This window comes from Pocillopora verrucosa, chromosome 4 (assembly GCF_036669915.1).
Source record: "Pocillopora verrucosa isolate sample1 chromosome 4, ASM3666991v2, whole genome shotgun sequence".
Taxonomy (NCBI): Eukaryota; Metazoa; Cnidaria; class Anthozoa; order Scleractinia; family Pocilloporidae; genus Pocillopora; species Pocillopora verrucosa.
In genome coordinates, this window is record NC_089315.1 from 5,875,682 (window position 1) to 5,893,131 (window position 17,450).

Below are 17,450 nucleotides of genomic sequence, written 5' to 3' on the forward strand. Positions count from 1 at the left end.
CAGAATTTCCTTTTGTTCCTTGGTTTACTAGTTGTTACCGGCCTCACACTAACTCAGCCGTTTAAGCTTTTGTTGTCCTTTGCGTGTCTAGGCCACCACCGCTGGAAACGCAATGACAGCGAAGAAGTGAAAAACTTTATAACGATAATTTGACGAAGCGGAGTTCTTTTAATGAACGAATTTGTTAATAAGTCAAATAGGATCCCTTAGAATTTCAGATACTTATGCAAATAAAGTATCTGGAAGAAATCTGTCAGACATACACATTCTGATTGATGAAAATTGAATCGTTTGTTCCACGACAGAGAGTTTCTTCTAAAAGAAGTGTCAGCTATCAGTTACAGATAGCGATCAACAGGTTAAAGCTGACACCACAATTGATACTGACTCTATATTGCGAGGCATTCTCTATCATTACAGCCAGAGCCAAATAACCATGACGAATAAAAACATTCTCCATTTGATCCTTGATTTTGCATTTCGCTTTATCATTCTCTACAGTAAAGTCGAACACCATTTTGCATTCAAATTTCACGCAATTCAGTTTTATGCCGCTATACTTCACAACGGTTGACGTTTCATCCTTAAAACGTTTGATCGGAACCTGACTGGTTCGCCAAACTGCTTGAAAATGAGGTGTTATTAGTAAGAGAAAAAACTGATATTTCTCAATGTCTTGAAAAACCAGCAAACACTACAGGAAACAAGCTTCTCCTGTTAGCATGTCTGCACGTCAGCCTTGCCGTTTAAAATTTTGCGACGCAAACTCAAATATATAATGAACACACGTAGTTACAAACTTTGTAAAATTTTACTTTCGCGATAAACAATTCTTGAGCAGCTTACACGTCTGCATTTCAAATAACCAATTATGTGGCAAGGTAGTCCTGAGTTGAATCTTAGTGTTCTGATTGGTTCTGGTTATTCTCGAAAACCTGTAAATTCAAAATTTGCAACTAAAACTGTAAAGAAACTAGTCAACACGTCACCAACTGACCGATTACAATGTTGTGCGACGAGGCTATTCACGATTTTATTGAAAAACTGAGCTGATAAAAGCGAAGAAGATATGAAGCTTAGTGAATGAGAACGAAGAACGTTCTAGAAGTTGAACGGCTTCCAATTACGTGCAACGGTATTAAGGCCATTGGGGATTGTGTATACGAGACAAAACAAATCAAGCAACAAGAACACAGGCAAACATTGAACGCTACTCTTCCCTACATCAACCTCATCTAAGCTTCGACGTGATATTCTTCTTCATCATTTCTAAATTTTTCAGCTTCCCTCCCTTTGTCCCTCATAGATTTCAGTTTCTGTAAAAGTTTAAAAGGATGTTAGATGCAACCGGGTAACACCTCGACTATATCTACGCTTATATAAATATATATACTTTTCCTGGCTCGCCGCAATTCCCTTTTTCCTTGCAGATCTTTATATCGATGTGGCGGATCAATAAGAGTATCTGGGCAACTGCCCACCTGCCCCTCCCCTAACCCAACATTAACCCTAACTTGTTATCAATTGACTGTTGTTGAGGTAGGGGAGGGGTAGGTGGGCAGTTGCCCAGATACTGATATTGATCCGATATGGCCATCTACCAACAACAAAGAAAGGAGCAGATAAGATAATTCAGTGCGATGCAGCATCGTGCTTAAAAAAGCTACAGTGCACGATAAATTATCGTATATACAAATGAATCAATGGAGTAAGTTTTTAAAGAAACTGTGGTGCTGCGTCGGTGGGAGAGTACAACAAGGTAATTTAGTATTATTAACTGAGTTGTTAACGTAAATTGGCCACCGTAAAGAGTTTAAAAGCTGACGTTTCAAGCGTTAGCCCTTCGCTCAGTCTGACGCAATTCACATATCAGTCTTTTTACTGACAATTTACTTGCTGATTCTGATACTGAAGAATAGAAATTTTAAGACCTCCTAGATTTCAATAAATGCCTTGTCGTAACAGTTTCGTACTCAGTTCCCTTCCATCCCGCTCTAAGACCCAGTCCATGTCATTTGTTCGTCTCTAATTCCCCATGCAAAACTCGTTCTATCCTTATAACTTCAATTTTATTTCAAAACGAGCTGCCTCAGTGCATTGACTGAGTGATCTTTTAGTTGTAATTCAAAGTGTCTTTTTTTGTAGGATGGTTAGATCATTAGTTGCTTCAGTGAAACAAAGGCGGTAGTATCTTTGTGCTGTTATTCTTTGTGTTTTTAAGTGACCAGACCATCACAGTTTGATGCCTCTGACAACACGTAAGCCTGTAGGGCTCAATTGAAGATTTCATGTGAGGTCGATCTCATTTCAGAAAATTTATTTCCCAGTCATACAGAAATACTCCTGTTAGATATTTACATTCAATCGCTTGTCTTACGACATAGGATCTCCCTGAGTGGACCATTTAAAAGTTCTAAAGGCCTTAACTTTTAAAATGAGACTTTAATTAGCCCCAAACTTTTCATGTGATAAATTTCCATTTCATTTCAATATTAGAAGATATGCACCTACCTTAGTTTGAAAGCAGAGGCATCGTGCATATCAAAATGACTCGCTGACAAACAGCTGTCCATCATACATCCACAATCCACTGATTCGTTTCGCATAAACAAAACCGGAGAAACTTAGAGTGACTCTATATCATGAGACAAACGATTGAACGTCCATTTATCATTATGGTCAGGGCTCTGTAAACGTTACACAAATACATATTTTACATCCAGAGAAAATAATGGAACTACTCCTTTCTCTTGTTATAATTCATGGAGAGATGTTTAGGCTAATTTTTATTTTTAATTCTTTTTTCGCATTTCTTTCTTTTTATGGCCCCTTGCAATACTTTGCATTCAAATTTCATGGATTTGAACGAACTTCAGCCCGTATCTTGCAAGCACGACAGCCTTTTCCAAGTTTTTTCACCGTGAAAATTGTCTTTCGGTATCTGATTGGTTCAAAATGACAGTTGCTTTACAATAAAAGAGTAAATAATTGTCAAAATTGATTCTTCAAACTTATGAAAAAAACATATCAGATAAAATTTAGCAAAACACCACATCAATTTTGACAAGCTGTTCAGAGCACGTTCGCTTCCCCACAAGATAAATCTGAGAGAACAGAGAAGGAATCCAATCGGAGGCAAATTCTTCTTCCTACTAAGGACACACCAAAAACTTATCAGAGATCCTGTCCTTGTAGATTTCTTCATTGAAAGAGCATCTGGGAACCGAGCTGAAAATTCTCTTCTCGTTATTTTCAGCCAATGAATTCTGCCACACCAGTGTGCAACAACGGGCTTAAACAATGTCATCTCCAGATTCAAAAGAGGAGGTAGATTTCCACGTCCGTGTCATGGTTACTTTCATCGTGGTAGTGTACACTATTGCTGGAGTTTTCCTATGCCGAGAATGTTGGCCGATGGTGAAAGACATTTACAGATCATACTACCCAGAGAAGTCGGCGGCGAAGCGGAAATCCTCAGTTCCTAAGATATGAACTGTCAACGAGCTGTCGAAGGAAAGCCACTCAAGGGAGATTCTGGTTACATTTGTCTTCGCGGCAAGGCATAGCAAAGCATAGGAATATGATGAAGAAATAAGTGAAAGTTGAGGACACAACTTTTTGATTAATTTCATTCTAAGTTTAAATAGAAAATACAAGCCTATTTATAGGCAAATTGAATGGCGTGCATTTTTACTGACAATTTTTGTGCAGAGGCGACGAAGTAGTAGTGAGGGCCCAGAGAAGTTGCAGTTTTTCCCCACGAAAACGTGTGAGGGGGACACAGTCCCACCTAATTCAAATTCTCCCCCCGCCCTTCCCCCACCCAAGTTTCGAAGCGGAAAATTTTGCTTATGTAGTTTAGAATTTGCCTGGCATAATATTTAGTTTTGTGACCTCTCAACAAGACCGTTTTTTATGAAATTTAAAAAACTGAACTCTGTCTTCCCTTTCGTGTCTAAAACATTGTCTTCCCAGCCACAACCGTTACGCCGTTTGAGCTCGGAGACTTTCTGAATGGAACTTGACTTGCTTGTCTTCAACATATGTTAACCTATTGTTTATACTGGTTGTCTATTCACGGAGTAACCTACTGACAACTACTTTTATTTTCAATGATTTCTTCGGCTGAAATGAATATTTGAATAAGGTTTTAAATTCCCTTTTCGATTAACTTGTTGATGCATTGTCTACAGTGGCTAATTTCAAAGATTCCCCAACAAGTTATTGGTAAATGAGTCCGAGTAAAATTGTTTATCTGCTCAGTTTTAATTTACTACAAACTTTATTTTTTTTTCTGCTGCGAATCAAACATTAGTATCGTCTTCATCAACAAATAATGCCGTCAAGACCACCGTAAATGAAGCAACAATTACAACCGTTTTCCCTTTCCATTGGTAAGTTTTTCTTTTCTTCTTTAATTTAAATGCATGAGATTTACAACACCTAGTGTTGAGCTTAGAGGTTTGAATTATTGCTAGCCTACCGAATTTCGTCTTAAATTCAGCTGGAGAATTGCAACTGTGTGGAACTTAAGACTCAAAGGTAGTTCAAATTTTGCGATCGAGGATACAAGTGATGTTTGAGTCGTTCTTTTAAGTTGTAATATAATTCTAAGTTTTAGGTGACATCATGAACGATTTTAACATATGAATGTGATGTTTGAAGACAGCTTATTAACTTTCTTTTATTAACTTTCTTTGTTCCTTTCCAGGCGATGGAAATCCACATTGACTACATTATCTACTTCATTAACTTCGTCATTTACGTTATCCTTTGCTACATGATCATAAAACAGGCTAAGAACGATATTTTTGCGCCAAATAAAAAGGAACGAAAATCAGAAGTTCGATGTCCAACGCACGTCCATTCCATATGGTTATAAACAACACATCACGCGATCTTAATGATCGACCAAACACCAGCTTATATTGGCTAGATTTTGAGACAGTCCTTGCACGCGAAACGCTTAAAACTGAAACCCAGTTTTAGTCTTATAGATGCTTATTGAGTATCTCAAGTAGTGTCTCTGATGAAATACTATATATAACCTGCAGCTGTTAAATCATAACTCATGTAGCATTAAAGTATAAAGATGTATTCCGCTATACTATGAAACTTGTTCCTTTTAAAACTGTATAAAATTGAGAAAAAATTGATCTAGATGACTGATGTGCTTTGTGGAAAAAGTGAGGAAAGCAAGGGAAGGATTTAAGACTGTGATACGTTTATTTTCAACATATCTTCCGAACTCATTAGAACTAAAAGGACTGTCAACTAAACGAACTGAAGATGCACCGGGCTGAGAGGGACATAATTTGCATTCACCAAAGGTGGTATATGCATATTCTATAAACTATGATCCCAGCTTGAAAACAAATCCGAGCAGTTTATTTTGAAAGCCAAACCCCCGATATGAGGCAGCGATTTGCCTCCACGTCTGTCGTATCAGATTTGAGTAATCGGCGGCATTTCTGCTGTTCCTTCGGTCTTTGCGTTTACAATTGGCTGCGAGTGGAATATGGCCTGATAAAGATTAGGGAAAGGAAGAGAGGTACTAAGAAAAAAATAGATAGAGAAAGGTAAATACTAGAAATAGCAGTAGCAGTACGGAGTGTAACGCAACGTCGAGAACTTCAGGCTTTTGGAAGTTACGGTCATATTCTACACCACTGAGCTTCAAAGAACCGGATAGTGATTGTCCTAACCCTCATAAAGGGCAGTATCAAATTTATATGCGACGAAAGCCCTGCATAGAGCTAGGAACAGTTATTTAGAAGGCGTCGTTTGTTGAAAGATGGTATGCAACACATCTTGAAAAGGTGAAATAAAACGATAAAAAGCGCAGTTACTGTCGCTCTTCACTATTTTTTTTTCCAGCGTTGACAAAAACCATGTCCTTGTAAATACAGAAGTGCACATACAGAAGTTCCCGGGTCATATTCTTTGTAAATAGACGCATCGTTCTTTGATTAACAGCCAACATGTGTTATTGATACAGAAGGGTGGGCGCTTTTTCAGCTTGATTAGTTGGATCCGAGAGAAGTCATTCACTGCTGCGTTCTAGCAGCAATAAGATAGTTTCCTTCAACTGGATATAAAGTGCACATTTTGATCAAGTCCCATTTTGCATCGCCGCGAAAATGCTGCTGTTCATTGTTGTTGTAGTGTGTTTGGCCGGTTCCTTGAGTTACAATCCGGAAGGTAAGAATGAAAAACCAAGGAGGTTAAGCTAGGAGATCCCATGATCAAAGTGATCTTTTGCCAACTTCTTCAGTTACTTTTTAATCACTTTCAGTTTTTGAAAGTTCACGAGAATCAAAATAAATACCCATATCGCGTTAAGAGCTGAGCTCACTAGAATAACTCATGGACGTCTATCCAATTTTCACATCGAAGAAGTTCACACTAAGTGTTCTTATAGTCCACTTAGTTACTCCCCAATTAGTGGACAACAGAAATCTTAAAAAACCAAGCAACGCTTTTATTTGAAATCTCAAGCCTTTTTTGAATGATGAAGTGCTGTATCTTGATCTTCCCTTGTGGCAAAGCAGTAAATTCTAGCGAAGCCTACCACTATTCATTGAGAGGCAAAAGAAAACTCGTACGAAGTTCCCTGTGCCACAACCTCTCGTGGGTGAACTCGACCTCCTCCAGTAAGTGACTGCTCAGACAAGATCTATCTTTAGCCCGTCATATGATCATAGTTAGAACTTCCCTTGCAAGAGTTCCTTTCCCTTTTGGGCGGCCACCTTACTATAATTCGACACAGTCTCGCAAGCGTCAACGGAAATGCGAATTTTTTTTATACAATTCAAATTATGCGGCGATACAGTTTTTCCTGATCATTTGATTGCTAAATTAAAGTGTTTTTGGTCTAGCGATAGTCTTCAGCGTGGGTAAATACCTCTTCGACAGCAAACTTTTGACCTAGATTTTCTCCCGCTATTTTTTTTTGTTTGTTTTACCTCTATTAAGTGGTCGCTGATGCCTGATATTTTAATTTGTCGCTCTTCCTGCACTCGCTTTAGGTTTTGGCTTTTCGAAAGGAAAATACTATAATTGGATCTGTATAGTCTTTTTAAATTTCTCATTTCAATTTTTCTCTGGTGCGTAGAGAACATAGGAGTTGGAAATCCTGATCTGTAGTCCAGTGGTCAGTGCACTGGGCTCCGAGTCGGACGGTTGTTTACGATGAGTTCCTATTTATCCGTGAAAGAATGAAATTAACTCAAACTAGTCACCAACGAAACGGTTTGACTAAGGAATAAGACTCCGTTCCTGTTTTACTTTTTTTTCGTTTTTGTTTAATTTATTATTTTTTTAAACGAATGAAGTCGTTCAAGACTGAATCAAGTTAATTGATTTAGAAAGCTGTGCCGAAATCAAGTTGATTGTCATTTTATTTCGAAGCGAGAGCATGACTCTCTTGTCCTAGTTTTCACCAGCGCTGATCAAAAAGTTTCAAACACACAAAAAAGTGCATACCTGAGCTATTCCCAATTTTTTTTCATCTCTGACTTCAATTCGCAATAAAGTTTTCAATCATGGTAAAAACGACAAATAACACCGAATAATACAGTAGGTAAGCGCCGTGATATTTCATTTTGATAAACTTCAACACGAAGCAAGTTTAATTTATTGATGAATTAATTCATGATAAAGTTTTCATACAGGATTAAAGAAATGTATCAAAGAACAGCCCTCTCGCTGTTTTAAGCCTTTCTCAATTACAAGTAAACTGAGCCCTAAAATCTTGGATCCAGCGTTTGCCAACGATTGTGTTTCCTTTCGGCCGAAGCATAAATGAAGCAGTAAATCTTTCCAAAATACACCGAATAAACCAAAGGAAGGGACCAGGTTATTCTGGAAATGAGTTCTGAAATAATTCCTGAAATAATTCCAAACAGCATTATCCCGTTTTTAAGCGCAAAATTTACTCAAATCCCAGGCGTTTTGATCGCGACGGGAAAACCAGCGAAATGACGTCCTGAACTTGTTGGGGAGAACGGCAACACCGGAAGTCGAAATGGAGTCGTGTCCAGACTATCCGCGCGCTTTCCCGTTCTGAAATGACGTTCCCGTCCTCTTGCTAAATCACAATATTGACTCTGGCATTCATCGCCTAAAAACCCTCACGCCGGTTCATCGCTCGAATAATATTTCATAGTGTTCGTATTCTTCAAGTTATTTCTTGTCCTCTCGTTTGAAAGTTTAATACAGTCGTGGTGTTATGGGAAAACGTATTTTGTTTTGCCTAGAAAGTTTTCAAATGATGGCGAACGGCGAGCGCAAGTTTCTACTTTTTTTTTTCTCTCCAGTTAATTATCGCAGAATTTATTCGATTCATTTGAACAATTCGCGCTCTGCCGAAGATGTGTTGGTTTACCCTAAGAACGAAGTAATGGCCTTTCCTAAAATTGAAATAAATTGAGATTGAGTCAGCGATGTTCCTGTTTACGTTAAGTCTGACGCGTAATTTGATTTTGACGATAGTAAGGACTTTAAGCAACGACAACGGCGACGGCGACGGCGACGGCGACTCCAAAACCCGCATAAGACTGGGGGGAGAACGCCGTTGTGGCGGGAATTTCTGAACAGTTAAGCAGCCATTACAAAACGCCGCTCATGATGTCTTTGGAAGAAGTTCGAAATCAACTTTTGATTAGCCACGATGATAGTGTGATAAACGATGAGGAACTTCTACTCCTGTACGATTTAAACAGGTCTGATAATGTTGATCTTCCGCACAATTCTTATCCCAGTTTTGACTTCGATGATTTGGCAGACGATGAGTGCCTTTCAGAGTTTCGCTTCTACAAGAAAGACTTACCATCTCTGGCTGAAGTATTGGGGATTCCTGAGGTAGTGGAATCCTATCATAAAAGTATCTGTAGCGGATTGGAGGCTCTTTGCATTTTTCTCAAGAGACATAGCTATCCTTGTCAATATTCAGGCATGATAGCTCGCTTTGGGAAGCCTGTCCAGTGTTATGCATCATAAACAACTACATGATCGACTACATCTACTAGGCACACAGTCACAGAATTTTGCAGTGGAATGATAGCATCCTACAAAATAAATTAAAAGAAAATATTATCGTTAGATGTTTGTCGACTGACGCGACAAAATTCTTCAAAATCGTGCTGGCAGATAAAAAAATCGAAACGGCTACATAAGTTGTAGTGCTGTCTGCCCTTTTAGATGTGGTAAAAATATCTTCTTTGTCAAACTGTTTGACTTTTGAGTGATTCTCAGCGACGAATGTTCGATTGGTATCAGTGTGAGCCAAGCTTATTTAGATTACATTTCTTACTCTCATGTTCGTCAAATGGTGTCGGTCTCGACCAGCGTCTCGACGTTTATGTTTTAAAACAAACTATCAAATTAAAGAACAATCTCAGTTCATGAAAGAAAAAAGCGATGAAAGTCATTTTAAATTATCTCCCGGGAATATTTAACGTTTAGATAGTAGAGAAGGCGAAAAAGAATAATCACATTTTCAGCCAACGTCAAAGTGACTCGTTTTACGTCGGGGCCGAACGCAGAACGTCAAACTTTTTCCCGCCATTCATGCGCAGATAATTATTTGGATTTTCCCTGAGAGCCTGCGGTCCCCGTCGCCGTCCTCGTTTTCGTTGCTTAAAGTCCCTATTGTCATGTGAGAACCCGTCAAACATCTGAGAATCAAATTACGGACCGCAAATGTGTGGTGCAAACAAAGTCACGGGTAAAATGGAGATGGTTTTACAGCGGGATGAGTGAATTTAATTGTTTGGTTGTCGTACTTTTCAGCGCTATCTTTTTATGCTTTCTACTCCATTCGTTCGAACTTCAGGAAATGGTTTGTCTCACAAAACATGAAGCCACTTTCTCTTCGCTCAACATCTCGAGGCCTTACTATGAACATGCTTGCGATACGATATTTTTTTCCTTATCCTGGAAACTGAAGAATTAATCTCTGAAATTGGTAGTGATCGCATTTTGCAAGAAGCGCCCGAGCTATGATCGAGCAATAAAACGGGGTTCTGGCAATTTGACTACACAAGCGCGCTGGTAAGCCCATGGTTAGCGTAAATAATTGTTGTTTACAGTTTTCGAATTCAAGAGCTGTTTTGGAAAGTCTGTTTCTGTAACCTTCCTGGATATTTTCTGTTAAATTCGTTGAGGTTCAGTCTCGGAATTTCATAAGCGATTATGAATGATAGATTCGTATCGGCACCATAATTTAGGGAAATTTTGTCATCACAATAACAGTTTACAATTCGCGAACCATTTCTATAACCTGCTTGGATATTCTCTTTTGAAGTAATTGAGTCACACCCTCGGAATTTCATTAGTAATTAAGAACGACAAACATATAGCACAAGTGAAGCACATTTTAAACTTTCATACGATTTTAGGAAACTGTACTTAATTAACTCTCGATAAATTGGCCTACATAACCCGTTGATTATTTTATTATTTTGTAGCCCCAAAAGCCCGGCTTGTGACTCTGGAGGTACTGAACTTGATATATTTGATACACAAGGCACCCTTCGAGTAGGAAGGTTTGAACAAAATTGCTTTTATGACCATATATTGCACTCGGTTTACATATGTAGATAACTACTTAAAAAATACCTATTATATATAGCTGTAATCAGAAGCATAGACATGTACTGTAGGCAATATGTTTCTGCTTTATTTTATTGTAAGGGGTTTCTTTTTATGTAACATGTATCCATTCCTTTAATTTCCTCCTTAACTTGCCTGCAAATAATTGAATTTTATGTTTCAATTCAAGATGAAACAGAAGTCTTGCAGAGTTCTCATTCCAGATTGAACTCAGGTGAGAATATCAGTAAACAAGTTGAAATCATATGCTTCTCCTGAATCTTTAATTTTTATTGCCTCGGTTTTTTTCACAAACCCTATATATTTTACATCTCTGTGTGACAGCTATTGATTAAAACCTTAGTGAATAGTTATGCCATATTTTAGTAGTTTTTTGAATTCCATCTCCATATTTTTGACGTTTACTATTTTAAAATTCATAAATGGCATTCCCTTTTCATCCTTGTAAAGAGATATTGCACATTTATTTAACTAAAATATGAATTATGAAGTCAACTCAATTTCAATGAGTTTAATTTATACTCCACTTTACTGGAGTATAATGTTATATCTATTTGCTGTCTTTCTGGTACACATGATTACCATATGTGTCTTAACTCTTTAACTCCCAAAATTTCATGAGTAATCCTCCTTACTGTCTGCCATACAATTTATGTGATGTTAGTTTGGAGAATTTGAAATTGGATTAACCAATAATCCCCTAGTTGATATTTTTCTTAATTTTTTTTAAATGTCTACTTTATATCATACTAATAATGCAAGGAGAAATTCTGTCTTGATCACCAGTGGGACTTAAAATGGGGGTTTTAATCATATTGCAATGATTAAAATATTCTCATGCTTTCAAATGTAACAAAAAAATGTGATGAGAGTCTGATGTTATGAAACACTTGCAATGGAAAAACCTGTTGCTGGTAGCTTATGTCTTTAATGCTTAAATTTTCATGGGAAGTGCTTTTCTTTGAAAGTGGGGATACAGGAGTTTTTAAGAGGCCCTGCGCCTAAGAAACGACCGATGATTTCTGGCTAAAAATTAAAATCGGCTGATTTTTATCTCCCAAGTAGAGGTTACCAAAACTATTTAAAAATGAATTTCTTTTGCTTCAGTTTCGCTTTAAACCAAAAATATCGAGCCGCGAACTTGTAACGTATGATTGTAGCAAAATATGTCCCAAAATATGCCCTTTCAAAAACCGGTTCAAAAATCCCTATAAATAAATAGTAAAATTTTTCTTAGGCAAGATGAGAGATATTTTTTGGGTGCCGCGGTTTTAGCTGAAAAACTGAAGAGGTTTTTTTACAGATGATGCCTGGAAAGCAGTTAGCAAATGAGGTTAGAATGGTTCGTGTACTTTAAAGAAAACGTGGTTTACGTTCTACTCATTCTTTCTTAAATTTAAGTGGTGTAAATACCTTGTCTAAAACAGTAGTGTGATACAATAGCAAACGAGATATACTCGTTCCAATACAGCGTCATGTGATCAACAGCCTTCATTAATTTTAGAACAAGTTTCATAAAATCATTTTAATCTTTCTTATTATAGCCGAAAACTGTTCGAAGATTGGTTGTGCCATCACTGCAAACGGTCAAGGTACTTCAACATGATTCAGTGCGAGAGCTACTGCCACTGATTTGACTGGTAAGACTTTTTTTTTTGGTTGTTTTGTTTTTTTCCTTTTTCAGGTCGAGTGGAGTTGTAAGAAATTACCAAGAAAAATTAATGCGCGACTTTCTTCTTTTAGGTGTTGTGCACAAACAGATGAAGAGCCCGATGAATAGATTTGTCCTTCATGAGAACAATTACCTAGAAAATCAGTTTTCTACGAAAAAAACCCCCTCGATTGCGGCCAAGCCATATTTCTTCAGCAGAGCATACTGTAAATTAAAAACATCGGTCGCAGCGTCACGCAACATTGCGTGATTTTCCAAACGTGACATGCAGTTGCTGCATTACTTTAAAACTTAGAAATTACATGGCCCTGTATTAATAAAAGAGGACTTCATTTGCAAGCACTTGTAGACTTCAACATAAGAAGAACCTAATAAATTACTCTTTCTCTTTTTCTCTCACTGTATAAATTATTTGGCCGGAACGAAAACAAATTAATATACACATGGGTTGGAGCCATTCCTGTCAGCGGTGAAATACAGGAATGGCTCCAGTCCTTGGTCGTCCGCCTAAACTGACCACATGAGTTTTGTCAACGGAACTTGGCAGCGGATGACTTTTTCATCGTCGGCATTTCGCTGAACGACCTCGCTCAGCAAGGTAGACTATGCCTTCCCTTCGTTATGTAAGTAGCCATTTCTTGTTTGACACATCGGCGTTTCCACATTGATATTTCATTGTTCCGCTTCAAGACACGCGGTTAACAATACTCACGAGCAAGGAGTTAAGATATAACCTATTTAACTTTTACTATTTTTATCATCCAATTACAGGTCGGAGCCATTCCCGTATTTAGTCGTATTTAGCTGCTAGTTGTACTTTCTCAAAAGAAGGTCTCCTGGACTGCGGACCCTCACGTGGTCGCACGAAGACAGTGTTTCTGTATGAATGTCGAAATGTTTTAACTACGCATCTAAAAATTGTTTTTCGTCGCATGGTGGTAAATGACCCTTCTTTTGCTAGGGTGTCAAGGGTCTGATGATTGTAATGTATATATTTCAATAATAACGGTCTCCGCGACAGCACATCATTCTTACTTGTCTTTCGATTTTAGTATCTCTACGAGCGCTTAATTTTGTTATTTATTTATTTATCCATTCATTTTTTGCGGATGTCTTTTCTCTCGCGTAACGCAAACCTATAGAAAACCATTATGCTAACATATTTAAAGCTGGGTGGCGGTCGACGTGAGCCTGTCCGGATAAAGCCGCTCGTTTCTGCACTCGCGCAGCTTTGTCGACGCTTTGTGAGAACCAAATTTCCGTTTTCCAGAGACACCAAATAACTCACTTTAGTTTCTCGAATTAAAGGTTTAATCTTCACAAAATGTTGTATACAACTCAAAATCTCTCCTCTCTCAAAACGTCACCGATGCATATTTTCCATTAGGTACGTAATTTGAACCGAGGCTCACATAATTTCAAAACGAGGTTGTCAATAACAAAAGTCACGCAACTCCCAAAAAAAAAACAGTCACGACATCCTCCCTCCATTTAAGTGTTAATCAGCTTAAATGTTCTTAAACTTCTTGTGAAATAATGTCCTTGACTCTCTCGTTTGCGATCTCCTTGGATCTTCTACTTGGTCTCAATCTTGGTATGAACACTTCTGCTTCTGGGTTTAGCTGACAGTCAGGATGCTCTACTCCAATTTCTAGTTTACATACAAGTTGCAAGGGGCGCTCCGCGATATAACCATTCCCTTGTTTAAGCTTCAATCCTTGGACTGTTCCATCCTTACCCGTGACCTTTCCTACCACTCGTGCAAGCTTCCACAGTGCTCTATTCTTGGTTTCATCTTTAAGCAACACCGGCGCTCCTGTGTTCGGGATTTCGGCAATGTTACCGGTGGGCGGCCTCTGTCTTTCTTCAAGGGCGTGCACATACTCCTTCACGAATCTCTTTCGAAGATGCTCTTTGCTTTTCTGCAGAAACCTCATTCGTCTGGTTCCTTCTTCCTCTCCGATCTTCTCAAGATCCTCCTCTAAGATGGGGATGCATATTTGTTAAGATGCTGATCCACGATTGGATTTTTCTCTTCTTCTTTGGCAAGAAGCTGTTTCTCGAACTTAGGCTTCACACTCTCTTTTGCCATTTCTACGGTTTCCGACACCTCAGGTTGCTGTGGCCATTTTCCCGGACAACTTAGCCAGTCTGGTCCTTTAAACCAAAGCTCTCCCATCTTACAGGGCTCTGTGCCTGTACTTCCTTGGTCACTGGGATTGTCTTTCGTAGGGAAATGGTGCCACTTCAGGTATTGCTTGTCTTGTATCACTTCAGTACGGTTTCGAACAAACTGTGACCACGTCCCATGACCTTTAATCCGGTAGAGCACTGTAATACTATCGACCCAGCAGTGATACTCTTCAACTAGCTGACCTTCCATTACTTCCTTCACATGATTCATCAATTTGCTCAAGGTGTGTGCTGCAATAAGCTCCAACCGTGGGATTGACAGTTGTTTTGGTGCTATTCTTGACTTCGCAACAAGCAGGCTCTGGTGAACTGGAGCAACATGATGAAATACAAGTGCGTAAACTGCTGCTGCTGAAACTGCTAGCTTGCTTGCATCAGCAAAACCATGAAGGTCAATTCTTCTCACATCTTTACTCACAACCCTGCGCGGAACACTTATTGACGGACACTTTCCATTTCCTTCAGCCAGTTGTTCCTAGATCTTTGTATCTCGTCTGTTACCACTTGGTCCCACCTCAGTTTCCTTAAGCAAACCTCACTGTACAGGATCTTTCCCGTGATGATCACTGGTGCTGCAAGTCCCAACAAGTCATAAACACCATTAATGGCTGATAACATCTTTCTCTTGGTAAGGGGACCGTCACTCATTGTTCCCAATGACTTTATGAAACCAACTGAAATTGTGTCTTCTGCCTTGTTCCAAGGTACTCCAAGTATCTTTGTTTCTTGGGAATGGGTTCCAACCACTAACTTTGCATAAGTCGAGCTTGCTTGTGATAGTAGGGTTTCATCATCCATTCGCTGTGGTTCTTCTAACTCTGGAATGTTGCCGTGCCACTTGTGCAGGTGAAACCCTCCTTCTTCCATTATTCGCGTGGCCTCCTTTTTGAAACTGATCAGCTCTTCTACACAATCACCGCCTAATTGAACATCGTCCACATAGGTGTTTTTTAACAACTCATCAGCAGTACTGGGGTACTTATCAGCATAGTGGCGCACATGTTTTTGAAGTGTGGCCCCAAGAATATATGGGCTTGGTCCTGACCCAAAATCACTCTGGTGAAACGATACTGCCTCACCGTTCTTGAGTCGAGGTTCTCATACCATAGAAGGCGAAGGGCATCTCTATCTCTTGGGTTCACTTTAATTTGAAGAAAGGCCTTTTGAATATCTCCGGTGATACACAACATCATATGATTTCGAAGAAGGATGTCAAATAACATGGGTTGTAAAGGGGGTCCTACTTCCAAACAGTCGTTCAAGGAAGGTACTTGACAATGTGTCTTAGCTGAACAATCATAAACTATCCTCACATTTGTGGATTCGGCCTAGTCTCGGATCACTGGTTGATGAGGAATATAACGGATGACCTCCCCCGTAGGTGTTTCGGGCACCTCTTCCAAGATTCCTTCTGCTAATTGCTCTGTCATAACCATATGGTACTCTTTAAGTCGCTGCATCCTCTCCAACTTCTGTGTTGTACTTCTTAGCCTACCAATAGTCAGTTGTTTGTTTGAAGGCAGAGGGGGGTGATCTGATTTCCATGGCAACCTTGTGGAATATGTTCCATCATCCAAACGTTGTAAATGATCTTTGAAATCTTCATGGAACAACTGCTGCCCGTCAGCTTTATCAGTCAGTCCTAGGACCTCCTGCGAACACATCTGCTCGAATTCACCCTGGCTTGAAGCTAGGAAGAAATCCTTTTCGGTCTCCGTACTCAAAGGTGTTAACTTTCCTGTGATCACCCAACCCAGCATGGTGTACTCTGCACCAGGATAAATGTCTGGATCTACTCTTAGGACAGCTGGCTCAGTTGTTTTGATGCGCTGGATATCTGCAGCACCAAGGATCACATGGACTGGCAAGTTATCTTCCATCACCATTTCTTCACTGAAGTGTAGTGTCCTATGCGGTAGTTGGCCTTCTTTAACTCCGAGATTCTTGGGTTAGGGATGTGAGTTAACACGGGTTTCTCTGCATTTATGCAACGTAGCTCAAGCTCAAAGCCCTCGATGGCGTTTGATTCAACGCGGACCTTGTATATCTCAACAAGTTTTTCCACTGTCCCATACATTTGTTCTATGACCCTCCTTTTAGTTCGGTATGGCTTCAGGTTCAGTTCTGTTAGCAAACTTGAGCTGATGTAGGAGCTTCCAGCTCCACTGTCCAACATGATTCGAGCTTGTACTCCTCCAACTTTAGCAATTACAGTTGCATGCAAAGTACACATGTTTTGAGAATCCATTGCACCATAATACCTGTCAGACCGACCCGATGACTCAGGGGTACCCTTGTGGGTGGGCGGGAGTGTCGTCTTCATCTTGTCACATACAGAGGTATGGTATCTTCCATTACATTTGCCACACCCTCGTCCTTTACATTTGGAAGCTAGATGCCCAGACCTTGCGCAGTTATAACATAACTTGTTTCTTGCTAAATATTCCCGTCTACGGGCAATGTCTAAAACCTTGGTACAGTCACTGCTACGATGACTGTTTAAACCACAGTAAACACAGGGAGGGGGACTTTGCCGCTGCCGTATATTTCCTCCAGCCATAAAGTTTTTGTCTGGTTTCTTTTTGGCGATTGTCTCGATTCCCAGTTCGTTCGTTCGATCTTAATCATGAAATTCTCCGCGGCAGGCGATGATATAAATGTCACTTTATGGTTAGATGTTGACAGTTCTGATGCCTGTCAGCCATCAGTCTTGGCACGTTTCCACAAAGACGCCCGACATCTATCGAAACCGCCAACATTTGAGTATGCCAAAAAGACGACCGGCTGCAGGGAAAGAGGTTATGTAAAATAGTTTGAGCTTATCCCAGCCTGATTACGTTCTTCGTATATGTATAGCTCTGTAGCTCAAACTCATAGAAATGTGTTGCTGTTCCACGATTCTTTAAATTAAGGACTAATATCATGCCTTTCTTCTATGCTGAAACAAAAATGACTGCAGCAGCTGTGCAAG

The 17,450-nt window shown here is 39.4% G+C and overlaps 1 protein-coding gene across 1 annotated transcript; it reads right to left on the reverse strand.

Annotated features, from left to right (window-relative positions):
• Positions 1-14,267: 14,267 nt before the first annotated feature.
• Positions 14,268-15,346, reverse strand: LOC136280173 (uncharacterized). The gene is made up of 2 exons (XM_066164907.1): positions 14,994-15,346; positions 14,268-14,901 (listed from the first exon to the last, which is right to left on the reverse strand). Exons 1-2 carry the CDS (start codon positions 15,344-15,346, stop codon positions 14,268-14,270), a joined length of 987 nt encoding a protein of 328 aa, XP_066021004.1.
• Between the last annotated feature and the right edge of the window lie 2,104 nt (positions 15,347-17,450).